This window comes from Chelonoidis abingdonii, chromosome 23 (genome assembly GCF_003597395.2).
Source record: "Chelonoidis abingdonii isolate Lonesome George chromosome 23, CheloAbing_2.0, whole genome shotgun sequence".
Taxonomy (NCBI): domain Eukaryota; kingdom Metazoa; phylum Chordata; order Testudines; family Testudinidae; genus Chelonoidis; species Chelonoidis abingdonii.
Window position 1 is genome coordinate 517,306 of NC_133791.1, and position 27,471 is coordinate 544,776.

The 27,471-nt window shown below is 42.6% G+C and overlaps 1 protein-coding gene across 6 annotated transcripts in view; it reads right to left on the bottom strand.

The window, feature by feature from the left end:
- CAMTA1 (calmodulin binding transcription activator 1) overlaps positions 1–27,471 on the bottom strand; it is an 871,256-nt gene that overhangs the window by 149,988 nt on the left and 693,797 nt on the right. For all 6 annotated transcript variants that reach the window (XM_075060206.1, XM_075060205.1, XM_075060207.1 and 3 more), the window contains exon 5: positions 788–941. In XM_075060206.1, the coding sequence (XP_074916307.1) occupies positions 788–941 (154 nt within the window). The remainder of the gene's footprint in view (positions 1–787; positions 942–27,471) is intronic.

Here is a 27,471-nt window from a genome sequence, read left to right on the forward strand (position 1 = left end):
AGGGGTTGGGACAGGGTGCTTTGGACAGAGGATTTGTCATGGAGAGGTCACAAGGCTGTAGGTTAATATCTGTGACCTCGTCCGGAAAAGCCTGAATACCAAAGGTCTGCACAGACACTGCACTTTGAAACATCCTGAACCTGTTCCCCAAAATACCTCAAGCAAGCATCCGAAACACCCCAGCACAGGGAGCAGGCTTTCAAAAGTGCAGTTCCCTCGGGGAGCACAAAATAGGAAAGAGTCTGAAGTTTCCAAGACACCTGGGACTTGCTTTCTCTCAATTTTGTAAAATTTGTGTCCAAGTTTATTTTGTGAATTATCAGAAGATACTGTGCCCAGGCCAGGCAGTTTTGAGCGAAACAGTGTTACTACGAAGGAGAACTTGGAGGAAGTTATCAAAAGGCATCATTCCCTTAGGTGGGCACTAATTGTATAATTGAATTGCAGGCCCAAATCTCACTGTGGGTGCAGATCATGTAGTTCAAGGAGTGAGTGCTCAGTTAGTGCCTGCAATTCATTTTATGGGTACAGAATTTGTGGACGCAAGCTGCACCTGCAGAAAGGAAAGCCCAGGCAGGCCTCAGACTAGCTGGACATAAAACATCTAAACGTGGGGAAATAGCCTCCAGATTGTCCTTTATCCTGCCATGTGTATAGTACGTTCGATATTTAAATAGGCCGAGCCAGATCACTGTCTGCAACAGCTCCCACACTTGGTGTTTCTCCAGGAACATACAGAAAAAAGCCCCCTTTTGCCCAGTGCAGCTGGAAATCCTCAAGTACTCACACATCGGTTTGAGCTGTCCAATGAGTTCCTCTTTCGTCCATTTTGCCCACTCCTTCTTGTCTGTGTTTATTGAGCACAGGATGGGGCCACATGGTTTTCCACAGTCCTCTATGGCAGGTACATTCAGGTAGTGGACCAATACGATGTCAGGGTTCTGTAGGGAGAACAGGAGAACAAAGATTATAAATACCTGGGGCCACTTCTGTCTTCTTTTCCTCTTTGGGGGTAGGTAGCTTTATCTTCACTCTGTTATTTATTCAAAATTCAATCTCAGAAAAAAAGCCAGAATTCATTCCCATTTTGTACATTAATTCCCTGAGACCACAGCCATTCCATAAGAGGTTGCAAATTACAGCACGAGATAGAGTTCTTTGCACACAGCAGCCTCCCTCGTGAGTCCCTTTGCTTGCAGTCTCACTGTTATCTTTGTTTGCCTAGTACAAATCCTTTTCAACACACTACAGTATCAACAGCCGCAGACTCCTCCAAACACCAGTCACAACTGCCACAGAATTTGCTTTGGTTTAAGAGGCATGAATCATGTGCTCGATCAAATGCTTTGATCAGTTTTGGTTCACATTAGAGTATTTGAAATATATGGAAATATACACGAGAACATCAATAAGAGCTACACTTTCAGTAAATTTGCAGGAAAATGGAGGGAGAAAGTCAAGGCAACTGACAATATTACACAGTGCCCCTGAGCATAGCTTCCTTTCAGTCAGGCCTATAATTTCTTGCCTTTTGAAGAATCTTGCATGCTTGTGATGAAAAGATCAAGCTGAAGAAATCTGGAATCAGAATAGAGAACAACTCTGCAGAGCTTCTGTTAAGGAGTTTTTTGAACAACTACAGGGTACCCACTCCTGCAGGTTTGTTTAATGCCCCATTCATTTTCTCAGCTCATATTCTTCCCATAGGAATTGAGGGAAGAAAGAAAATGCAACCCCTCTTTGATGCACTGCAGTTCTGCCGCAGTGACACAGACTTTCCAACTAGGAAACTTAACAGAATGTTTATTACAATGTGGGTAAATGAATCATCTTAACAACAACACAAACAACCATTGTAGTTTCCCCACAATGTCCCAGGGAGATTGTACAATAGATAATAAGATTGAAAACTTGATATCTTTCCCCTTAAAGTCATTTACTCCTAAGTTCACAAACTTTAATGACTACTTTGGAATTATTTATGAAAATAAATAGGATAATGGTTTAATTAAAACTCTAATGTTTCATTAATGCTGTTAGAGACCAGCTCCAAATTGGAGCAGGAACACAAACTGCCACATGTCTGCAAAGGCTGTACTAATGGGAGTCAATTTCCTACTGAACAGAGAAGAAAGAATGAGAGCAACAAATAGACTCCAATACCAAAATGACAATTTACTAATGAACCTGCCTTGAAAATGGACCATGAAGTAAATAAGCTCTCATCCCTCTGATGGGCAAGAATCTTGCAGGCTTGTGATATCTTGCAGATACTCAAGATATCGCACTATTAATTTCCTGACATTTTGCTGAGACAGCAAACAAGAATGCCACCTGTCCAACAGAGTTGGGACTAAGGTCACTACTGCAATTCGTGTAGCCACTGAGAACAGCCCTGTTAAAAGATGATGATTTTCAGTCACCAATCAACTGTATCAGATATGAGCCAGTGACATAGCAGTGAAAGTCTTTGTACTTTACTATCTCTTGTGCTACCCAGGCTTAGAGCTGACTGGAGAAATTTTGACTGAACCATATTCCATCGTAATATGTGGCTTCATTAAAATGGAAGCACTTTGTGAAACTAAGCTAATTCTGGCAAATTTTCATTTGGGAAGAAAAACGGGACATATCAACATTTTTGGAATGAAATGTTTCAATTTTTTGTTTTGGAATGACGAATTTTTAAATGCTTTAAAATTTGTGTTATACAGTCAAACTTCCATTGACAAACAGGAGCAGACTTCGGTCAATGCTGAACACGTCTGAAAAAAATCTCACCCTCAGTCACTAGCTGTGTGCTGACAGGCTGTGTATCTATCAAGTTATTGGTTGGTGTATGACAAGCCACGTCCATGATTACTGTCTATGTCTCTGTGTGTGCAACTCTGTTAGGTGGCAGAGATATATTGGCACAGCTGTTAAACTCAAGATTCATATACATCAAGCCATACTGTCAGGAGCGTGTCATGTGTGATCTGTACTTGCACTGCACGCAGAGTTTGTTTCTCTGTGATATTCACCCCATGTAGCATCACCACTAGAGCATCAAGTACCAACGAAATCAGACACATCACAAGATGAGAGGGATCCAGCAGGGTATAATGATGCTATGGTGAAGACAGCCACACGAGCTACCACTGCAATTCACAATGTTCCAGCTACAGAGAGTATTGGAAGCATGCTGCGGTTGAGCACTCTGGGAAGCTGGAGTGTGGGTCAAGGAGGCTTGTTTTTAGAATAATGACAAGTCACCTCAAGACTGGAGGACCTTCAGGTAAGCACTAGGACAGCTGGTGAAATGTAGATAAGATATAAATGCACACCAGTGTTTTGGGATCCAAGCTACATGCCAATAATTCAGTGAAGGTTTTATCACCAAAGCTCTGCCCTGCAGAACAAGAGCAGAAAGGTCTCTTTAGACAGATAGTGACTGATTCTGGTGTCTGCTGAATTCAAGCATCTTAGCCTACAAACCTGGTTAATACTTTAATGACCTGCTGCCCAACCAGCTGCTGATTTCAAAGTTTCAGTCTCTTTTGACCATTTGGGGTGATTTTTATCATAAATCACTTGAAGGCAATTTTATGCAGTTAGTTATCAATGGAAAGTTTTACTGGTTTTTCCCTAGGCATTTAGTAGCTATTGAGAGCTGCTCTATCAGCTGTATGTGATAGTTATAACAGTGTCAGTGATCCTCAGATATATTGTTGTGATGGTCATACAACTAACTAGACTAACCTGTCATTTTGAACCAATGACAAATGGGCTGGGAGGTGCCACTGAAAGGAATGCAAATAAAATGGACTGTGCATCCTGTTGTCGGATCTTCTTTCTAATGAACAGAGGAATCTCAGTCTGTGCCACCAGCTCTTGATGGAGATTAACCTGCCATGAAAGATTAATCACCATCAGTTGCCTATGGACCTGGTTCTTGCTTTCTCTGGTTTTACACGATTGTAACTCAACTGTCTTCCCTACAGACAGTGAGATCAGAATCAGGCCATATGGTATGGGGTTTCCTGAAGGAGTGTCTCAGTCTGTTGTCAGCCATCTATCAAAAATCAAACTACAAACAAGGAGCTCTCAGGGCACCACAGATGTCAGGAGAGATACAGGGATGGGATGTTTACCTGGCAGCTCTCTCGGTGACTCTCAGCCTCAAAGAGATGAAGAATCACTCTGTCACCGTATGGAAACTGCTGGGATCCACAAAGTTATAGTGGAGTGGCATCCTCATGCAGCTTCACTGAGCACTGACACTGCTCCCACATAACAAATGGGTCAAGCCTGCCAGGGTAAGTGTGGTCACTGGGTGCCAGGCAAGATGCGGTCCTGTGATCACTGCTCTACCACAGCATCATCAGCAGAGAGAGGAGTTTCCAACAAACCAAAGGACTCCATGGGAGTGGTATGTGGGAGCCTCGGTGAGCCGCACACAGCTCTCAAGTCACAAGCTAGGTAGCACCGATTTATACAGCTTAAGGAGAACTAAGGGCTGAAGAAAGTGCCCAAGACACGCAATTAACATTCAGAGTTATTATTTATTGTTTGAAATGGCCCTAACTCAGTGATCAAGGCACACGTACAAAACTCAACCTTACAAAATAAATGATTAATAAATGATAACCTCTTCTCTCTTTAACCCATCTGGGCTTTCCATAAACAGTAATCAATAACAACCTCAATAACCACACTGCCCTCCTAAACCAAATTCTCTCCAAAGTCCCAGAAAACAGATGGAAAGTCAGCAGTCTTGGGGGTCTGACAGACCAAACGGTGGCAAGAGCGAGTCATGCTCCCTTCATGGAGAACATGCTCCCTCCTGTGCCTTTCATGGCTAAACTAAGGAAATGTCAGCTCAAACGGTCCCAGCTAATCTCAATTGCTGCAGCATCCCACAAACAGGGGCATCTAGGGCCCAAACCATTTGAGGTTTTAGACACATATACACACACACCTGGAAATGAACTGGTAGCCAGAGCAGACTTCAGAATCCAGGTGTTATGTGGTTCTTAAGTTAAGGATCCACTCTTCCTGCCAAGCACAGAGGGAGGGAGACAGCTTTTAGCCACAGGTGCTACTAGGATATCCAGAAACACCAGGAGGGCCAACGAGAGCCTCAGTTTGTGAACACTTGCCATGGATACTTCCCCAATGAAGTCCATGCTATTTCCTCCAGTTGCTTCCTCAACCTGGAAGCTTTATCAGACTTGTCTGGGTTGAGTCTTGATCAGATAATCCTCCTCCAAGCCCCATTTCATGCACTGAATGAATCATTCAGCTATCCCAACCAATGGATGAGATGGTGATATGCAACTGGGCATTGACACTATACTGAAGACACCACAGCCCATGTTCCATCATTAATCCTCTTAGTCATGGATTAACATATTGTTATATCAATTACCCCTAGCTAAAGGAATTGATAGGAACAACCATATTTTCCCCTTCTTTAAATTTATATTCACATTGCTTTTGAAAATTTGGATTCCATCTACAAGAAAGGGTAAGACAGCGCCATCTACCATCCAAACTAAGCGTCCTGTTTTCTTTTGGAACAGTGCCATGGCATTTTTATTGTCTGCAGCAATAGCAAAAATATTTGCTCTAATTCCTCAGCTCACTACTAGCAGCAGCATCCTTACCAGATACACAGGAGAGCCATGTGTCAGTACCACTGGGATGCTTGAACCTCCTCCACTTTGGATCCTGATTGTGTGTGTGGTTAGCTGACTTGCCAGGGAAACAGCATGTCTGAGGCTGCGTAATGAGCGATGTTAGCAGAAAATGCTGGAGAATGTATTGGTTTAGCATGATTTAGTTTTCATAATTACAAGAGACTTGGGATTTGAGAAAATAAAATCCCTTTGAACAATAAACTGTAGCAATCTCAGTGAGTGTTTTATGTATTCAGATCTTAGACAGCTGGAGGTGGAGAGAGAGTCATGGGCCAACGGCAGCTAACACAAGACACTTACAATCTGCTAACATACAGCAACTTCAGCTGAACATAAAGTACCATGTTTATTTCATGCTTATGGCTAATTTACCCCTCTTCTGAAATGAATGCCATAGTGGTGCTGGAGAGTCTCCTCTGACAAGCTTGCATCCAAGTGGGGAGAATTCCACTGGCCTAAAATCCAGCTAAGTTAGAATTAACCCTTTAAGACACTCATGTTTGAGGAGGAAAACAACAACGATGAAAGGGAATTACAAAAATTAAACCTCAGCAGCTAATCAAATCCTCACCCAAAGCTCCTGAAACCGCAAGGAACAAACCCACCCAAAAGCCAAGTGGCAGAACGACTGTTAAGCCACAAGCATCTATTGGTAATGGCTCATATCTCACAGATAATAGATAAATTCAGGGAAATCAGAAGTGTGCTGAAGAAGAATAATGTTCAAGCGATCTAGGAGATCCTTCCTGTCCCCTGAGTGAAGAAAGACAGAAGATCTGGAAATGAATTGCTAGCTAAGTAAGTGGTGCGTTGTGATGGATTTTGGTTTTGTTGGTTATTGGTTCACCTTCCCTGAGGAAATGGGGCTGTTTAGTTTGGATGGCCTCCATCTCAGTAGAAGGAACCGATATCCTTGGAGAGAGGTTGGCTAGAGAAGTTAGGAGGGCATTAAAGTAATAACAAAAGGGGAGGATAAAAAGAGGGAAAGACAGGAGCACTCATTTAGCACAGGATCAAATACTGAGGATAAAAATCAATCAAGGAATCAAAGGACATTAAATTTACATGGATTAAGTTTAGAAGTGTGAGCAACAAAGGTGATGTCGTGGTGAGAGTCTGCTACAGACGATCAGGAGGATGAGGTGGATGAGGCTTTCTTCCACCAGCTAACAGAAGTTACTAGATTGCAGGCCCTCGTTTTCATGGGGGACTTCAATACTCCGACATCTGCTGGGAGAGCAATACAGCAGTGCACAGACAATCCAGGAAGTTTTTGGAAAGTGTAGGGGACAATTTCCTGGTCCAAGTGCTGGAGGAATCAACTAGAGGCAGGGCTCTCCTTGACTTGTTGCTCACAAACAGGGAAGAGTTAGTAGGGGAAGGAGAAGTGGATGGGAACCTGGGAGGCAGTGATGATGAGATGGTCTAGTTCAGGATCCTGACACAAGGAAGAAAGGAGAGCAGCAGAATGGCCCTGGACTTCAGAAAAGCACTTTGACTCCCTCAGGGAACTGATGGTCAGGATCCACCAGGAGAATAACATGAAGGGGAATGGAGTCCAGGAGAGCTGGCTGTATTTTAAAGAATTCTTATTGAGGCTGCAGGAACAAACCATCCCGATATGTAGAAAAAATACTAAATATGGCAGGCGACTAGCTTGGCCTAACAGTAAAATCCTTGCTGATCTGAAACACAAAAAAAAGGCTTACAAGAAGTGGAAGACTGGACAAATGACCAGGAAGGAGTATAAAACTATTCTCAGGCATGCAGGAGGGAAATCAGGAAGGCCAAATCACACAGAGTTGCATCTAGCAAGAGATGTTAAGAGTAACAAGAAGGGTTTCTTCAGGTATGTTAGCAACAAGAAGGTGGTCAAGGAAAGTGTGGGCCCCTTACTGTGGGGGAGGCAACCTAGTGACAGAGGATGTGGAAAAAGCTAATGTACTCAATGCTTTTTTTGCCTCTGTCTTATTCACGACAAGGTCAGCTCCCAGACTACTGCACTGGGAAGCACAGCTCATGGGAGGAGGTGACCAGCCCTCTGTGGAGAAGAAGTGGTTCAGGACTATTTAGAAAAGCTGGATGAGCACAAGTCCATGGCTGGATGTGCACTGCATCCGAGGTGCTAAAGGAGTTAGGCAGGATGTGATTGCAGAGCCATTGGCCATTATCTTTGAAAACTCATGGTGAACGGGGGAGGTCCCGGATGACTGGAAAAAGGCTAATGTAGTGCCCATCTTTAAAAGGGAAAGAAGGAGGATCTGGGGGAACTACAGGCCAGTCAGCCTCACCTCGCGTCCTGGAAAAATCATGAGCAGGTCCTCAAGGAATCAATTCTGAAGCACTTAGAGGAGAGGAAAGTGATCAGGAACAGTCAGCATGGATTCACCAAGGGCAAGTCATGCCTGACTAACCTAATTGCCTTCTATGAGGAGATAACTGGCTCTGTGGATGAGGGGAAAGCAAATGGATGTGTTATTCCTTGACTTTAGCAAAGCTTTTGATAAGCATGGTCTCCCACAGTATTCTTGCCAGCAAGTTAAAGAAGTATGGGCTGGATGATTTGGACTATAAGGTGGATAGAAAGCTGGCTAGATCGTTGGGCTCATTGGGTAGTGATCAATGGCTCCCATGTCTAGTTGGCAGCCGGTTATCAAGCGGAGTGCCCCAAGGGTCGGTCCTGGGGCAGTTTTGTTCAATATCTTCATTAATGATCTGGAGGATGGTGTGGACTGCCACTCTCAGCAAGTTTGCAGATGACACTAAACTGGGAGGAGTGGTAGATATGCGTGGAGGGTAGGGATAGGATACAGAGGACCTAGGACAAATTAGAGATTGGCCAAAAGAAATCTGATGAGGTTCAACAAGGACAAGTGCAGAGTCCTGCACTTAGGACGGAAGAATCCCATGCACTGCTTTACAGACTAGGGAACCGAGTGGCTAGGCAGCAGTTCTGCAGAAAAGGACCTAGGGGTTACAGTGGACGAGAAGCTGGATATGAGTCAACAGTGTGCCCTTGTTTGCCAAGAAGGCTAACAGCATTTTGGGCTGTATAAGTAGGGGCATTGCCAGCAGATCGAGGGACATGATCATTCCCCTCTATTTGGCATTTGTGAGGCCTCATCTGGAGTACTGTGTCAGCAGTTTTGGGCCCCACACTACAAGAAGGATGTGGAAAAATTGGAAAAGAGTCCAGTGGAGGGTGAAGCACTGGAATGGGTTACCTAGGAAGGTGTTGGAATCTCCTTCCTTAGAGGTTTTTAAGGTCAGGCTTGACAAAGCCCTGGCTGGGATGATTTAGTTGGGAATTGGTCCTGCTTTGAGCAGGGGTTGGACTAGATGACCTCCTGAGGTCCCTTCCAACCCTGATATTCTATGATTCTATGACATGAAGAGAAGAAATTATTGAACTGAATATACAACAATGGTAGGAGCCTGGGTAATAAACAAGAGGAATTTGAATTGCTCATTTATGAGCATAAATTCGATCTAGTTGCTATTACTGAAAAATTGGTGGGATGATGCACTATTGAAATGTTAACATCAACGGTTATAACCTATTTAGGAAGGAGTAAGAGGGCAAAAGGGGAAGGGGAGTGGCACTCTGTCAAAAGTGGCATTACCTGTTTCTGAGTCACTGATAACTCAGAAGAAAATGAACTTGAATACTTATGGATCAATGTCCTAACAGATAAAGCTCAAGATGGAGCATTAACCTACACACCTTCAAATCTCACACTTGGGAACAGGCTGATTGATTCTTTATGCACCTATCATTAATGTGTAGGTCAAAAGTTGTGTGAATATGGGGGACTTCAGTTTGAGGGATATGTTTTGGACGTGTCCTGCAGCCAGTACTTACACATCCTTAGAATTCCTAAAGATTATAAATGACAATTTCCTAACTGAAAAAATGTTATAATCCCCCTTGTTGGTTGCATCTTCACAGAAAAAGAGGAACCGACCACAGAATGAAAAGTTAGTGATCGCTTAGGTACAAATGATCATTTATAATGTGCAAACAGATTAAAGTCCAAACCACTATATATCTATATCAATATTTGGTGCTTTAAAAGAGCCAATTTCACAAGGCTGAAAACAATTATGAGCCAAATCAGCTAGAATAAATAAATTAATCAGAAACATATGAATGATAACTGGGAATTGTTTAAGAACACTTTACTAGAAGTCCCAAAAGCCATAATCAAAGAAGACAACCATATTGGTTAAAAATCTGACCTGGTTCACAGAGGAAGTGACGGCAGCTATACAAAAATAAAATATAACAAATGGGAAAAAAAAGGGAAGTTTATAGAAATGAATATAAGTCAGAAGTTCAGAATTGTCGAAAATTGATAAGGGAAGCCAAGAGACACAAGAAGACATCTATGACCAGCAGAGTTGAGGACAATAAGAAGGAGTTTTTAAAGTATGTTAAGAACAAAATGAATCCTGACAATGGCATTGGTCAATTTCTAGATGGAAGTGGTAGAATTATCAATAATAATGCAGAAAAGGCAGAAGTGTTCAATAAATATTTCTGTCTTGTATTTGGGAAAAATGCATGATGTAATCATATCATATGAAAACTCTACCCCCTTGTAGGGTCCCAGAGCCCAGGCTCCAGCCTGAGCCCAAACATCTACATTGTAATTAAACAGCCCCTTAGCCCAAGCCCTGCAAGCCTGAGTTAGCTGACACAGGCCAGCTGTAGAATTGCTGTGTAGAGATACCCTATAAGAACCTATTTAGGGAAAAATATTTGATTATGAGCTCTTCAATCTAGCAGAGAAAGATGTAACACAATCCAATAGCTTGAAGTTGAAGCTAGACAAATTCAGGCTGGAGATAAGGCATAAATATTTAACAGTGAGCGTAATTAACCATTTATAAAATTTACCAAGGGTTGTGGTGGATTCTCCATCATAGACAATTTTTAAATCAGGGTTGGAAGTTTTTCTTAAAGATATACTCTGGAAATTGTTTTGGGGGGAGTTCTATGGCTTATGTTATACAGGAGGTCACACTAGATGATCACAATGGTCCCTTCTGGCTTAGGAATCTATGAACCTAGGAGTCTAGGAAGGTAAGTGAGAAGCGTTTTTAATGTTGAATACTGCATGGTAATTTTCCATTGACAGCAATGGGAATGGAGGAGAGACTCTGGTGAAGTGAGTGCAACTTGATTTAGAAATAACTTTTGACAAGTCAAAAACAAGAAGCCATTAGTCTGAGAATGAAAAGGGAACTGAACCAATAGAAGGATCAGACCGTGCACTAGCTGCTAGGAGTGATAGATGTATAGTACAATACTGCATTTATCCCTAATAATTTAATCTGTATTATGGCTGGGAGCTGGAACTACTTTATTGTTACCATCAGAAACTAAATGTCAAGTTTCAGTAATTAGTGAAGTTTAGCTTCCAAGATGTGGCAGGTTTCTTTTTCCCATAGAAGCTCTTCAGAACCTTGTGTTGAGTAACAAGAAGCTTTGAAACCTGAGTCACTGTCTGTACACTCACAACTTCCTTGTCCTTTCTGAAGCAATTCCCTTCCTTCTTATGCTTCTCCCACAAATACTCCAAATTAAACCCGATCAGTTCTCAAGTTGTTAATATCAAGCCAAGGAGCTACATTCTCTCTTGTTTTTCTGTGGTTCGCATTGTAAAGTGCTAAATGTCAGTGGCAAGAAGGAATGTGACAAAGACCAAAATCACCACTAGCACCAATGAGACAATGAGAGTGGATGGGCACACAGTGGTTTGGCTCTCTTTGAGCCAAATGAACCATAGATTGTTTATGAGGATGAAGAAATCCCAGGCTCCTCTTTCTTCCAGAACCAAGGGGTTGATTTCTGACCATTTCACTACTTACAAAACTTCAGGAAAACTGTTTTCCACCTGCAGGAAACACACCAGGGTTCCGCCAGAAAAGAGACCTGTCATGTACATCTCAGAAGCCTTAGCTCTAGTCTACAAGGAAATCTTACATAGAACTGTGGCCAGCCATCAATAGGAATTTAGAAGGCTCTAGAAATAGATCCATAGCACAGCATATTCGCTGATCTTAATGCTATGTATGTCAGCAATTCCACACAGCTTTCCACTCACTGGAGTCACAAAGCCTCTGCCACTTGCCATGTCAGAGCACTAAGTCTGCCTGGCAACTGGGAGACTTGCACACACACTGCCGCCGTCTCTGCAGTTCCAGATGGGGGCCCTCTGGGAAAGGGAAGGGTAATTTGTGGCAATATCCCTGGTTTTGTGGTAAAAGCAGGAGCACATTACAAGAAACGGTTAAAAATGCAAAAGGCTGTTAGTTTTGATAAAGAAAAATGCAGCTGCAACATCTGTTTGACTCTTGTTTGCAGCTTCATCAACGCTAAGTGGTCAATAAATCAGACTGGCATGGCGTTACGTTTCTTCTGTGGCTTAGTCATTAATCTAATGCCAGTTCTCATGAAAAATGAAGGAGAAAAACTTGTATTATAGTGAAAATGTATACATTATCCAGAAACTAATAATAGCGCGTGATGGTGCTGCAGACCTCCCAGCATGGTTGCTGGAGGAGAGGCATACCCTCCCAATGGTAACCGTTACATACAATTTAAATTAGCAAAGTAAATCAGCGATTGTTAGTTCCACCAGCCCATTTTATGATGATATTTTTCATATTAGCACTATTTATGCACAATTGCAAAGCTTTTCCTGCACCCAGATTTTAATAAACAGTGCGGGGGCAAAGGCACATAAAAGAGAACCACAAAGCCGCAGAAGGGGATGATATATTATGGAACGAAGAAATGATGAGTATTCCAGCACTTCATTGCTTTTCTATCAGAAGCCTGGCAGAGTGGGGTGGGAAATATTTTTTCACCTGCAACAATAGCCCTATGTTTGCTTCCCACCAGACAGACTTACAGTTTGGAAGCTCCATATGAGGGGAGGTCTCCAGTCAGACAGAAAAGGCAATGACCACCACCACAACAATGGCAATTAAAAAATAAACAGCGCGAGAAAGGGAAAATCAAAGCTCATCTCTGGGCAGCCCTAGTATGCAACATGTGCAGCTTGTGAAAATGTCAAATACTGAGAGACTGTGCTTCACTCCCCAGCAATGACAATCAGGTCAAGGCTTGGAGCCACACCAGCAGCTGGCTTCAGCATCGCAAATGATCAGGGTTGGTGATAGTTTCTGGGGAAATAACCTCTGAGTGAGGAGAAAGGTCTGGCATTTCAACCCACCACTAGAATTAGGAAGGGGAATAAATGCTACCTTCTAAGAGGATGAACACTAGCAGATTTCACCCCAGCCACCTGCAGAAAAAAACCTCTAATCAAAGATAGCATCAGCCTACAGGAACACCAGCCATTTACCTTCATCCTCAATACAAGAACATGGCACTCCTGTCATTTTAGTCTCTACCAGAAATAATTATTTGTTCCCAGTAGTGCCCATAATCCATGAAGCACTGTAAAAATACAGGAAGTGGTACAGAATAGCTCCTGCTCTGAAGGACTTACAATGTAAAATAGAGACAGACAGACAGACAACGGCAGGTGGAAGGAGCAGTCAGGCAATGAGGGTTAGACCCTGATACAGCACTATCCTATGCTACGGTTACCCTATTTCATCATCACTCCTTTACCTGGCCGTTTTAGCCAGTGCATTCCCTACAGGCATTACACTAGAAGCGTTCTCCAGGAGGCACTTTAATCCTAGTATGTTAGTGAGCTTTGTGGACTAGCTCTGTAAGGGTGTTTGTAAAGAGCAATGCAGGACAAAGCACAGAGACAGGCCTGGAAGGAATGGATCCATGGTGTGCCAAGACTAGCACTGCTGACAGTGAAGACGATGGGGGACAATGCAAAAAAGACAAAAATGGCTAAGCAAGGAGGGGCAATTGTTCTCTAGTTGATTTCACATCAACCTGTTTCTGGGTGCGATCTTGCTCCCACTGACATACAGGGGAGCATTCCTAGCATATGTCTATAACATAGGAAATGCCATGGCAGGCAGAACAATGGTCTGTCTCCACAGGGCCGGCTCCAGGCACCAGAGAAGGAAGCAGGTGCCTGGGGCAGCCAACAGAAAGTCCATCAGTTGCTGGGGCGACGCGTCCGGGTCTTCAGCGGCAATTCGGCGGCAAGTCCTTCAGTCTCTCTGTTTCTCTTCGGCGGCATGTCGGTGGCAGCTCAATTGGGTTTGTCCTTTTTGTCTTTTTTTTTCCCCCTTCGCCGCATGGGGTGGCAAAAAAGCTGGAGCCAGCCCTGGTCTCCAGCAGTACAGTATCATAACTCCACCATACCAGGTGCTGCAGAGGATGGCAGTGGCCCAGCACAGTGCATCTCAGTACTACAGGTAGGGAGTATTTCTTCTAGACCTGAGCTGTGATCAGCTTGGATCAGTTATACCATGAAAAGTGAGGATTACAACCCCTCTAGTTTTATTTTAACCAGCACCACTGTAGATTCTATTCTTGTTTTTTTGAACATCTGAGTCTCATCTGAATCTTGTTTCTATTCAGACAAATAGTGACTCGTGCAGCAATAAATCCCACAAATTAATAATTCATCGAATAAAAAGTTCTGGGGTTTTTTATTATATTCATTGCCCTATCGGACCTGCGATACTGTATTACAGGGAAGGGCAGTTAGCAATCCAGACTGGCTTCTCTATTCCCTTCATTGTTATGGTTCTATCCTACCTCCTATTACTTTCCAAACCAAATAGTCCAGAGGCTTTTAAAGCTCTCCTCATAAAAACACAGCCCCTCCCCTCAGGTGCCTCTAATAATTTTCGTTGCCCTTTTCTGGATCTTTACTATTTTTAAATCATAAATTTTACTTAATGATCTCCTGCAGCCCAGCATGATCTTCCTCGAGCTTTCACAGCCTAATTCTCTCTTAAAATTCTCTGTTATCAGCGTTTAGTCATATTTTGTAAAGCCACTTAGCTTCAACCTGCAGCTTTAATTACGCATTTGAGTTTGGGGTTTACTCCCTACTGATGTATGGGGTAGAGGAGTGTGGAGGATGCAAATGTAATTTTGGTAACCCGCTAAACCCCTGCAGCATCAGCCCCAGACTTTAGCCTCAGGACGATCCTGTGGGAATACTGGGATGGTTAGCTCAGTACTGGAGAGCAGAAAGAGTTAATCTTGGAAATCCATCATGTGTTAAGTGCCCAATTCTGTAAATCAGGCCACAGGTTGGCCACTGGCCTCCTTCCTCCCCTAGGCCGCAAAATAGTGGTGCATCTTCTCTGTGCTCGTGACTGTGACACTGAGGCTAAAATAGCCTCTGCACTTTCTGCACCCCCTCTCCCATTGTGCTGCAATGTAGACAGTGCATCCTCTTTACCCTGTCCTCCATCCCTCCTGTGCAAGTGTATGCAAGTGTCCTGCAGAGATTAGCTCTGTGCCATGCAGACAGTAAGCACACTCTGTGCAGCCTCCCTAAAACTTATCTTACACACAGTAAGTATTGCATTGACTTTGCTGTAAAGAATTCTCCATACCCATGAAGAATAGGGCAGGATTTGCTCCTACATGAACAATGAAACTGTGTGTGTTATTAGATTTCTAGATAGTACCCATGGTTACAGGAAACTGCCCAAGTCTGCTCTGCTGCTGAGCAAAGTTACCTATCAGTGGGAATAAGTTTGTTGATCTCCTGGATATAGACAGAGGTTTTTAGCTGCCCCATGTGGACTAACAAACAGTTGTGGTTTTTTTGAGGGACACTCATGCCTCAAATTCCCTGTGTTTGGTAACAAATATAAACTAAAAACATCATTTGCAAAGCAAGCAACAGATCCTACTAGATCCCAGGGTATGGACACGTCAAAGAAAAACTACCACTTCCCATCATCCTGAAATGGCTAGGCTGTTGGCCTAGGGGAAGCTTGTAATAAAGGACATTCAGATGACCAGTTCTCTCACTAAAAGGCTGGTGCAAATGAGCTATTAGGGTTGCCCTTTGTGCACAATGGGTTATTAGGAAATACAATAATTGCTATTTTCAATAAATCCAATGGTTAGAAACTACTCAGAGGTGGAAATTGTTCTATAATTTCTGCCACTTGCTATGAACAACTGAATTTATTTGTTGAAAAGTACAACTTTCTATTCCTTTCACTATCTGTCCGAGTTACTAGACGGTTTTTTGGCAACAATTCATTTATGAGGTTTGCTTTATACTCCTCAGATCATTCAAAAGGGTAAAAGGTGCAATCAGGTTTCTGCGAAGATTGAAAATATTTCACATACACCACTGTGGTGGTAGGATTAATACCTCACAGAATGTCACCTGGGAAACACAGCATAAAAAAGGAAAGTTTCTACAGTTTTTGTAGATGGTTATTCTAAAAATGCCTCCTGCAGTTTGGGTGATACAAACACTAAATTGATGGTAGGATACTGCACACAGACATCCTGGCAAAAAATTCCATTATCTTCCAATATATGATACAGACACAGACAGAGTCACATTCTGCCATAATTTCTGGTAGTGTAAATCTGGAGTAAGTCCACTGAAGTCACAACAGTTACTCTGGATTTATAATGGTCCAAGCAAAAGTAGAATCTGGGCCACAGAATAGACAGTGCACAAATACACACATACACTGAAGTAATGGGATTTCTCCTTTCAACTAGCAGAACGCTGGCTTTGGACAAGATTATTGGTTTGAATCCCAGTATCATCTTTATCCCTGAACTAATTTCTAATTGAAGTAATGCTACTGCTAGCCAAACTGGCAGCTGTAGTATTGGAATATATTAGTCTCTCATGATAACAATCAAAGCCAAAACATCTCAGGTTTACCTTATAGACACATACTAGTGCCTGAAATTATTTTGGGCTGAGCATATTTGATGAGAGTGGCTGCAACAACAAAAAGAAAGATAGCCATAACTCAGAGTAGCCACATCCCAGTCATCCGTAGCTGAAAGAGATCAGCTGAGCACCAGAAATGTGGAAGTGTTCAGAGGCCTAGGAGGAAAGGTAGATGGGGAGGCTCTGCTGTGGTGGAACGCAGAGAAGGGGACTCTGAAGTTGGGTGGGAGATTGGGAACTGAATGCTTGGAGGGCGTTCCAATGGCTGGGTGGAGTCGGAGGTGTTTGGGAAGTAGACTCAGGGTTTACTGTTGGGGTGGAAGGCTGGATCCTGCATGTATTATATGCAGCATTTTAACTAGAAACAAGAGATCAAGCCAGGTGCTTGTCAAACTGGGGTAGCAGGAGGGTTCCACAGCTGACAACAGGAAAGAATTCCTGCTGGCAAGGAAGATCTGGGAGCAGGTGGGCTGCAGAGCATGGGGTGTTATGGCAATGTTGCGCTGCTGGGAAAGGAGTCAGATTAGCTGTTTGTAAATTGGATTTGGGAGGAGAATATACACCTGTGCAGCCATTCTTGGCTTCTAAGGGCTCAATTCATCCCAGAAGCTCTCACGAGCTTCTCTGGCATTATAATCTAGCCAGCACCACCATGAGATTTCTTAATTAAAATCAGACTAAAGATTTAACTTTAGGTTGTAAAGATCTCTGAATTAAAATTCCATCTTGCATCTCAAATTGCATTAACAGAGAAGGTGGAATCTTATTTTCTTTCAAAAAATTTCTCAGGAGCAAAGGACAACTGGGGTCATCAGAACAGAAAGATATATTAAACATGTAGCTTTAATGTATTAATAAATCTCTAAATATTCACCTCTGTTGGCTTTTTGCAATAATTCATAGACCCATGAAACAATCTTCCCAGAGACCCATATTAAGGGTGCCCATCTGTGTCACAGAGGCTTCAAGCAGCTCTGAGGAACCAAGGAATCCTGATAAGAGACCGTCTCTTCCTTCCCCAAGTTTGGCAAATAGACTCAGCAGAAAGGAAGATTTGTGGGTTCTCTTCTGTAAGTGGTACTAACCTTAACTGCTTCATTCCTCTGGTTTTAACACTATCATTGCCTTGGCTGTATCTGTAGCTGCTAGAGCTACATTGTGAAAAGCCACAAAACACCTACAGGGTTTTACAGATTATGAAACCAGTAATTCCAGCATCTGTTTTTGATATTTTTACCCAGAACCCTTGGAGTGTGGCTTTCATGAGCTTATTCTTTGTGTTCTTCAGAAGCCGTAAGCCCACCTTCTTCATTTCCTGACCTGCCAGGGGCCCTGTGGGTGTGGGATGGCTAAGCCCACCCTGCTGGTGCATGTGTGGAATCCCTAGCTTTCTGTGAGATGCTTTTTTTGTTTCAAAAAAGCAAACATCATGATTATTTATTGAGGCACCGTGGGGCCTGTCAATGTGACATCTGTGTTAAGTGCGTATCAGTCGGAACAGAGGCCCCCCATTTAGCCCAGAAAAGGTATAGGACACCCACAATGCAAGTTTTGGACTGTGGTTCTCATGACACAGAGAGGCTACCTTTAGGAGTAAGAGGGAAGTTCATGGTCTACAGCCCATTCAGTGCTTGGCCCCTCTGATGAAAGTGCAATTTGGGGGCCAATTACAGGTGTCCTGAGGAACTAGACTGAGATTTCCAGGTCGTTTCATAAAGGCCACTGAACTTTCACTCACTATCACCAGGGGCAGGTCACCAAGTTACGTAGAGACAAAAGGGCATTACCATGCCTGAGCTATACAGCCACTGGGCATTTAATGGAGTCTAATATCTCTTTTGCTGTCATTGAGACTCATTTCATTGTCTGTTCATTCCCTCTGGGGCACCTGGCAGTGGCCACTGTCGGCAGATAGGATACTGGGCTGGATGGACCCTTGGTCTGACCTTGTATGGCTGTTCTTATATTCTTATAAAAATGTTCAAATTAAACATTTAGGAAATCAAATCTCCTTTTTGTATCTCACCAGCTTTACGAAGCTCCTGAGATTAGTGTCCACTAAATTATGACTGTCCATACAGAGAAGAAAAAGCTGGAGGGATGAGAGAGGAGTACTAATAGTTTCCATAGCCATTTGCTTCTGGTTTTAATTCCTAAGGATTAAGCACATGAGAAACTGCAACTGCCTCCCTTTATAACTTTATCTTCCGCTCAGCTAATTATTTATCTCTAACCCAGCTCTTGCTTCTTTACTGCATGGAGTAACATTTATAGAATATCTGATGTACATTTACTTTGGTTCCCCTTTCATGAATTGTTGGTATTTTCTCTCTCTTGGCTGTTAATGAAAGGTAAGAGAATCCCTTCTCTCATTAAAAGCATCCTTCAGTGCAGTGACAGCTCAGTCTGTTGCCATGGAAGTGATTTTGATACCACAAATAGAGTTCTAAAAGTTCCCTTCACGATCAAACTGCTAGAGGCTCCAAGCTCAACTAAGGACGAGGAATCCTGCATTGCCGTCAAACACAGTGAGTTCACTGCAAACAGATTTTAAAATATGAATTAGAATAATTAAGGAAATAGAACTGAGGGTGGTGGGAGAGACAGACTCCTCTAAACATGAATGGGAACTACCCCTGCACAACACAGTCAAGGGAAAACGCAAAGCAAACGAACCTTTGTTTCAGGGGTACGTGTTCTACTGAGGAATATGACGAGCTGATCAGCAAACAAGCTGGGTGAAGTCAGTTTCTAACTACAAATTGCTTAAATACTAAACATGGCTAAGAGGACTAGCAAGACAATGCATCAAGCGTAGGACCAAACCGCACAAGTTCAGGACCTTGAATCTCAGGATTAGAGGAGATGGCAGGCTCCATATTCAGGAAGGAAGATGCCTGGGGATCAGATACTTCCAGTGACAAGGGCCATATGGGATCCTAGATAGAGGTGCTGGAACAATTTTTTATAGTGGGGGTGCTGAAAGGGGAAACCATGTATTTGGTTGTTGTTACTATTTTAAGACAGTATCTTCTTGCCATTTAGTTTAAAAAGTGAACATCTCCATGATAGCAACACCAGGGAGAAGTTGTGCGGAGTTGGATCCAGTTGGGAAAGAAAACTGCAACACCTGGAATAAAACTACCAAGGGAAGATTGTGGGCAAATCAGGGGTCCCCAAAACAGGAAAGGGGGGAATGTACAGAAGTGTAACATGCCCCGAGCAGGGCTGACATTTCATGATGCAACTGCTTTCTGCTGTGACACATTCATTCCTTATGCCTCTGCCCTCTTGTGCCTCCGGAGACTGCCCTAGTACATCTGTAAAAAGCCTGGGTCTCTCTGTGCTGCAGAAGAAGGTATGTGGTCTCCTGATTAGTGTCCCTCTGAGTTGGGAAAGCAAGTAGCAGAGGTCAGCATGTTTCAGCTCTGCAATGCAGGAATATCCTAGAAAGCAGCAAGAGGAGCAGGTAACTCCACCATGTCTATGTCTTTGTCAATAAGCCCCGCAGACCCAGCAATCTGTGGGCTTGTATGTGGACTGTCTGGCCCAGAAGTTGGGATTTTGAGATTATCAGAGCCTTAGTAGAAGAAGGTGCTGTAAGGCATTTGCAGTGTGGTTTGGTTTGTAATGTCAAAGGCTCATTTAAATCAGGGAGGAGCATCAAAGTTTGGACCATTGTTGCTCTCCCTGTAGCATTACTGCAGCCAGGGGTGCTCCTCTATGAAGTGCAGTTAAAGATCCAAACAATCCAAGGCTCACTAAACTGACATAGCTCCAGACTGCAAACCAGGCAAATGATGAATTGTGCAAAGCTTGAAAAGCTTAACACCGATTTTTATGATCATGCAATTATAACAGTGAGATTTCCTGCAATTGTTTTAGAGGGAATCATGATTAAATAGGGCTGTATGTTTTTTTAATGTGCTCCCCAGTTCCTCTTTAATACCTTGCTAGAAAAAGATAAAGTGTAATCACTAACGTAATTGTAGTGCTCTACATTTTATGTCTCAAAAGAATGACTAGGGGTTACAGAGACACTGCAGGGCAAGGTTTGGATTAGAAAATACCATTTTTCCTTTTGTTATTTTCTTTCTTAATCCCTCTTTATCTTTTCTCATCCTCCAGTAGCTTCTGGGGTTGGCTGATAGTATGGGGAAGAAGCTTCCAGGTTAACTCTGCCTGTACTGTACCTGTTACATTAATGACAGACAAATTCCAGATGCTTTTTATGCTTTTCTTTCTCACCTACCTAAACAAGAAGGCTGCAAAGCAGTGTCCTTGCCTGAAATACCAAGCTGTCCCTGCAACCTGCCTGGAAAGACATTCTGAATACTAACATGAATCAAACCCCACTCTCTAATACCTTGTCCTTTATGGCTATAAAGGCATCTCCTGCAGATAAGATACAAAGAGTACCTAACGGCACAGCCTCAAACATGACAGTCTTAGGAGAGTGCAATAAGGAAATGGTCTTTAAATCTTTCTCTGCCCCTCAAAACTTTTCTGTTGAGATACTGGAAACAGATCTAGACAGGAACAGTTCATTCAGCCCCACTGCAGAGCAAGCAGGTGATCCTAAGGGCATCCACATCATGAAGGAGACACTGCTGTCAGTCCCAGACTGCAGAGGGTTTAACATCTACAGTGTCTGATTAAAAGCTGCTTTTGTCTTTACCTCAAAATCACCTTCACCTTAAGTATAAATACACCAGGAGGAAACATAAATAAGATTTGAAACCCTGACAAATGATTTAAAACTACCCATGAGATATGAGAGGTGGGGAAAATGAGAATGGCTGGCATTTAACTCACATTGGGAAATGCCAGGGGACTCTCCCAAACAACTTGGAGAAGGCCCAACGTGGTCTCCGGGATGTAGCAGTGATTTGAGCTGCCATGACCAAAGACAACGCAAACATTTCAAATGAATGAGTAGTACCAGCCTAGAGAAAAGTCAGGGATCACTGAGGGAGCCTATCTTTGTACCCAAGCCTGACATACATCCACCCAACAGCGGGACATGGTAGCACACACATCAGCTGGGCTGCTGGTGCACTGAGACCACAATCTATTACATGGCCCAATATTGTCTCAGTGTTTCCTTGTACTCCCCTATCGGCCTCTCTGTACCCATCCATTGTCTCTGGTCTTTAGACTGTAAATTCTTGGGGGCACAGTCTTGTTTGTACAGTGTCCAGCACAGCAGAGTCCTGGCCCTTGATTAGGATCTATGGTAATATAAATAAAAAAAATAATAAATAATAAAAATAACAACAGCTGTCTCCCTGAAAAGTTATTGAGTGGGACGTACGGACTATTTTACATAGAAAAACCCTCTGGCTTTATGATTTATGAATCTATGTGACTGTTAATTGGTCAGGTATTCAGATACTACAGTGCTGGAGGTCATATGAGTACTGATAGACAGACAGACACTCTCTGTCACTGGCCTGGCAGCAAGGGTACTCTTCTTGAGTAAATATGATAGGTTAGCAGCACGGATGTGGTATATTTACTGCCTTTCATCAATATACATGACACAGGCATGCTAAGAATAATTCTCCCAAGGAACTTGTCTTGCTGAAAGACTAGAAAAGAGCCATTTGTCCTAATTGGCTGAAACTGTCATATATATTGATATCCTTTGCTTTCTGCTTGGTCTCTGAATCTCTGAAACAGCAAGCAACATTTTACCATGCAGCCTATACCTAGGAAATGGTCCTGGTCACAGCAGTAGCATTACTAACAAAAATCTTCTTTAGGGACTGTAAGTATCTCTCCTCTCCACTTTTTGAACGGGGTGGGTCCTGCTTACAGTGCACACTCCTCTCAGTACATTTGGATATACAATCAGATTCCACTCAGTGTGCGTGTGACTGACACATATATTTTCAGACACTTGAATATGCATCTGTAGTGGCCTGTATGATCCAATCACTACTGAAAATTTTATGGTGTTTGTAACAATTTCATAAATCTGTGATGATAATGGAAATTTCTGTTAATCTGTGTCACTATCCCCAGTTGGAAACTTTAACTTACACAGACAGCTGACAGTGACTAGACATTTCTGCCAGGATTTGGAAGTGTAAAGTCTAAGGGCTTTGTTCATGTGGAATGCCCAGCTCAGCAGGTGGTGCTGACATGGAGGCTGTATGCCTTGATACCCACAGAGTCTAACTGTCATTCAGGCTGTCTGAGGCCCATAGCAACGGTAGCAGCAAGCAACTCCCAGTACTGCAGAATGCCCTCATACAAGTTACAGAATACAGAGAGAGAGTGAAGAGACAAATTTCTTTTCAGCCCTCTCTTCATGTGCTTCTGTTTATAAATGTCTCTAGGCTACCGCAGTCATAGGTCCTTTCCAAATACTTCAGAGAAAATTTTTCATTCTAGACTGAAGGTCTGGAAGGAATGTAGCCAGTTGAGGCAGTGGGACTGGAGCCAGTGTAAGGAAGAGGTGGGTGTGAAGCAGTTAGCAAGACTTGTTCCCATGGTGTGGGTGTCAAAGGACTCAGTCCTTTCATAGATATGGCTATTTCTTATGGTCAATACACAACTGAACACCTTTTTCTGAGGGGTCGGATGAGAGCGAAATGACTTTTCAGGGTGAATGACATTAATACTCTGCAATCATTTTGCACAAGCTTTGAAAAACATCCATGGAGCTATAGCTATAATTGGGGCTGTGGGAGCCCTGCACACAGTGCCAGAAATAAAGATAGTTTTGCCCGTTGACGAGCAGTGCTGCTACATGTGAATTATCCAAAGAGCTACCTTTGTGCAAAAACATTTATGTGGGGATGCTGCTCCCTGTTCTAGTATCTGTGACTCAACTTATGGAAGCAAAGCAACAGTTTCCTCAGTCCAGACAGACATATGCTTACTGAACGTGTCAGGAAAAGACAGCACCACGGTCTGTGACCCTCCCTGGAATGGAAGGCTGAGGATCACCCTGAATGAATAAAGAACATTTCTGTTATACATTACCCAGCTTTGTTCATTCCCCGTTTCACTCTGCATCCCGCCAGATGTGCATGGAGCGTACCACAGAGAATATGTACTGTATAGAGTTAAACAAAAAGGGAGAGGAATAGAGCTGGATTTTTAATGGCGCTTTGTCTACGGCTTGTAGACAACCTTGGCAGCAATCACGCAGCTACTGGTTTTCATCATGTGAAGCTTGGAAGATTGAGGTGGTGAGGGAGGAAAGGCTGATTATTTCCATTAAAAAAACAACAACCCATGTATGTAGTTCTTGAGACGAATGAGGACACACATTTCTGTTTTCATATACAAAAAACTTTCTATGATTAATGGAATAAACCTGCATCAGTTTAAACTGCAGATCTCACAACAAAATCTAAACAAAGGAAAAGGCAGAGATAAAAATATACGCCCTTCCCAGAAAAATGGATGCTCTTAAACTGAAATCCTGATAATGGAGCTGGCTTCACACTGACATTTGCAATAAGAGATATTAAATTAGCATAGACTATCTTAAGAAACTGAGAAGTATTTTATCTCATTGCCATAATGGGAGAAGAAACTTGTTCCATGGGAGGTAAACACCCTAAGCCAAAAGATTCTCATGTAAATTATAATGCTCAACTTGAGCTGACAGAGAGGAAGTTTCCTTCAATTTTGATGGCATTCCCTGATGTGTGGCCTTTTACTATTGTTATAAAAAGGCAGTAAATTAAGAAAGCACTATAAAATACCAAAGGAAACTGCTGGTATCAGTCATTAGAAGCCAAACTTCTGGGACTGTTTAGTCTGCAGAAGAGAAGAATGAAGGGGGATTGGATAGCTGCTTTCAACTACCAGAAAGGGGGTTCCAAAGAGGATGGCTCTAGACTGTTCTCAGTGGTAGCAGATGACAGAACAAGGAGCAATGGTCTCAAGTTGCAGTGGGGGAGGTTTAGGTTGGATATTAGGAAAAACTTTCACTAGGAGGGGGTGAAGCACTGGAATGGGTTACCTAGGGAGGTGCTGGAATCTCCTTCCTTAGAGATTTTTAAGGCCCAGATTGACAAAGCCCTGGCTGGGATGATTTAGTTGGGGATTGGTCCTGATTTGAGCAGGGGGTTGGACTAGATACCTCCTGAGGTCCCTTCCAACCCTGAGATTCTACGAAAACTTCCAGCAGAAGCATTTAAAGTGAAAGAGATATATGCATTATGCTGCCAATACTGTGTGCAGGAGCCAAGATTAGGAGAAAAGCAAGAAGGCTTTGCTAAGGAGAAGATCCGAACCCACATTAGTGCCCAGTGCGAACGCCAGAAACTTGAGCAGCATGGTATCCAGTAGGACAAGGGGGAGGGAAAATGATGGGGAAGGCTTCCTGTATTTATAAAAGACTTTTACTGAGCTTATAATATTCAGTATAGTTAAAACCAGGCGAGACATTTCGCTCCCTGCTGGACTATGTTCTAACACTCCACTATTGAACTCCTGCATGGGAAAAAGATTTCAAAGTCGCTTTTCTAGGAGAAAGGTTCCATTTGTTTAAATTTCCAAACCCAGAACTAGTCAGAGAAGCTAATGGAATGTGGCAGAAGTGAATGATTTCTCTGACCCTTCTGAGCCCATCTCAGTTATTTTGTCCTCCACTCAGAGCAGGGAGACCTGCCCCTGAGAGCCCTCCCTCCAGCCAGGGCTCCTAGGATCCTGGCTCTGTGGCAGTCTGCAAAATGGGCAAGCTGACAGGAAACCAGAAACCATCAGCAGGTTTGACAGACATTCTTCTGAAGCATTTAGATTTTGATTAATCAGCATTTTCCAACAAAAAATATTCTGTCAGAAAATATCCAACCAGCTCTAATCTTATCCAGCAACTCCTATGTACCTATCTCACAAAGAGCAGCGCTTTACTGTCAGATCCCAGGCTGAGTTTGTGGGGCCGGCACTTTGCAGAAAAATCCTTTTACTTCTAAACTGCGCAAATTGGTTCTGGAAATAATTGAAGCATAAACCTGGGATCCTACAATGCCATTTTCACAGAGTTGTTGTTCATAGTAGAACTGCATGATAAAATCTTGGTGTTCCAGTGACCTGCAGATGTCTTTGGTGTCTTATTTCTAAACTATGTAGTTCTTGGATGATTCTCTCTAAGAAATTCGTATGCAAAATACTTAAGCACAATATTGCTTTTCCTCATTGATTTGGATAAGGCCCTCCAAAACAAAAAAGCCTATAAGTCTTACATTTTTATTTATTTATTTGCCATACTAAACTGAAAATTATCTTATCAGTCTCTTCTGGGCCCTTTACTGAATTTACATAGTGAATAACTCAGAAACCAACAGTTCCCGTATAAGTTATTCTTTGTTGTGCACTCTTTGTCTACAGCAGTGGTCTCCAAACTTTTTTGATTGCGCACCCCATCAGTAAAAATTTTTTGAGAATACACCCCCTGCTCCCGGCCGAACTGTCAAAGCAAAAAAAAAAAAAAAAGCGTTGCTGCTCCTGCCACACATCCCGATGGATCCTCTTGCGCACCCCACTTTAGAGACCACTGGTCTACAGGAAAGCATTTTATATGGCTTTTACTTTGCATTATGTGCAACTTGAACTTTTATAAATGTTTTATAGAACAATTAACAGTGTTCTTTGCTGGGCAGAAACTAAGAACTTTTAAGTGGTAGCCTCTGAGCAGAGGCACTTTATTTGGTGTCACTAGTTGCAGTTAGTCTTAGTAGGCCAGAGTCACTGTTGTATCTCTCAACTGTCTTCTCCCCAGTTCACCCAGAACTCACAGAATTTTAATTCAGACCTTATTTTCAAGTTTGTCAACCCAGTTTAGTATCCCTGATCAGGAAATCAAACTTATTGCCATGTACACCTGGAATACTCACCAGGATCTCCACTGTCTATATTTTTCAGCAAACATTCTCTGCCACAAGCCAGTGCCCTACCAGGCACTCTCTATTCAACTATATGTTCCAGGCTATTTGGAATTTACAAGTCTGTACTCACATCTCTGGAGGCCACATCACCAATTAGACATTCAAAAAGTGTGTCTAGAAGTGCACAATTTCCCCTCTTAGCACAGCCACATATGTATTCAGCTGCCAAAACTGATTGGACAAGCAAAGAGAAATTTTGGATGGGAAAGGATGCTGAGCTCCTGAGAACACATATGTGCTGTAGCTTGAACATGCGCAATCCCTGCAACTAGCAATTTTAAATATCACTCTTCCCAGATACGTGAGAGATTTGGAAAACCGAATAGTACTGCATTTCCCATTCACATAGCAGCGAGACGAAGTAAATTGTCACCCAGTGAATCTCTTGTTTTCTTGTCCTTCCACTTTCAGCATTCACATTCTCCCTCCCTCTGCCTTTGCAGTCCCTTTGCCATGCCTTCCCTTCTCTCCTCCTTGTGTCAGTGCCTCTCTGAGACCATCCAACCACCAAATCCAATTTTTAAAACTCAGTGTACAGAGGGCTTAGGATTCTTTATATAATGGTTCTGAAGGAATTGTGAAGGTTTCTTTGGATTTCTGTGAGAATCACTATTGGGTCCACTGCATGACAAATTAAGTTTAAATGTGTGTGCAAACTAGTTGTATTATAATACTTCAATATACATGCTGTCAATGAATATGTAAATATGACACAGATGTACCTTTAAAGACTGGTTATCTATCTAAGTTTCTATACCAAGTTCAGCATAATGGTATCATTTACAGAGTAGTGTCAATCTCTGAGCGAGTAAAGTGGTGTAAATTAGCCAATATCAGGTGAACTCCCACGACATTTTAAAAAGTCTTAAGTTTATATAGTGCTTTTCATTTCATAAGATTCCAAAGAATTTACGAAGTGATACAAACTATATTGCACATAGGTATTAATTTACCATTGAAATGCAGCTAATTCTGGGATGAAACACAGCAGCTGTTTAACACCACACAGGGCAAGGAGTGAAGAATCTCTTGTCCACTAAA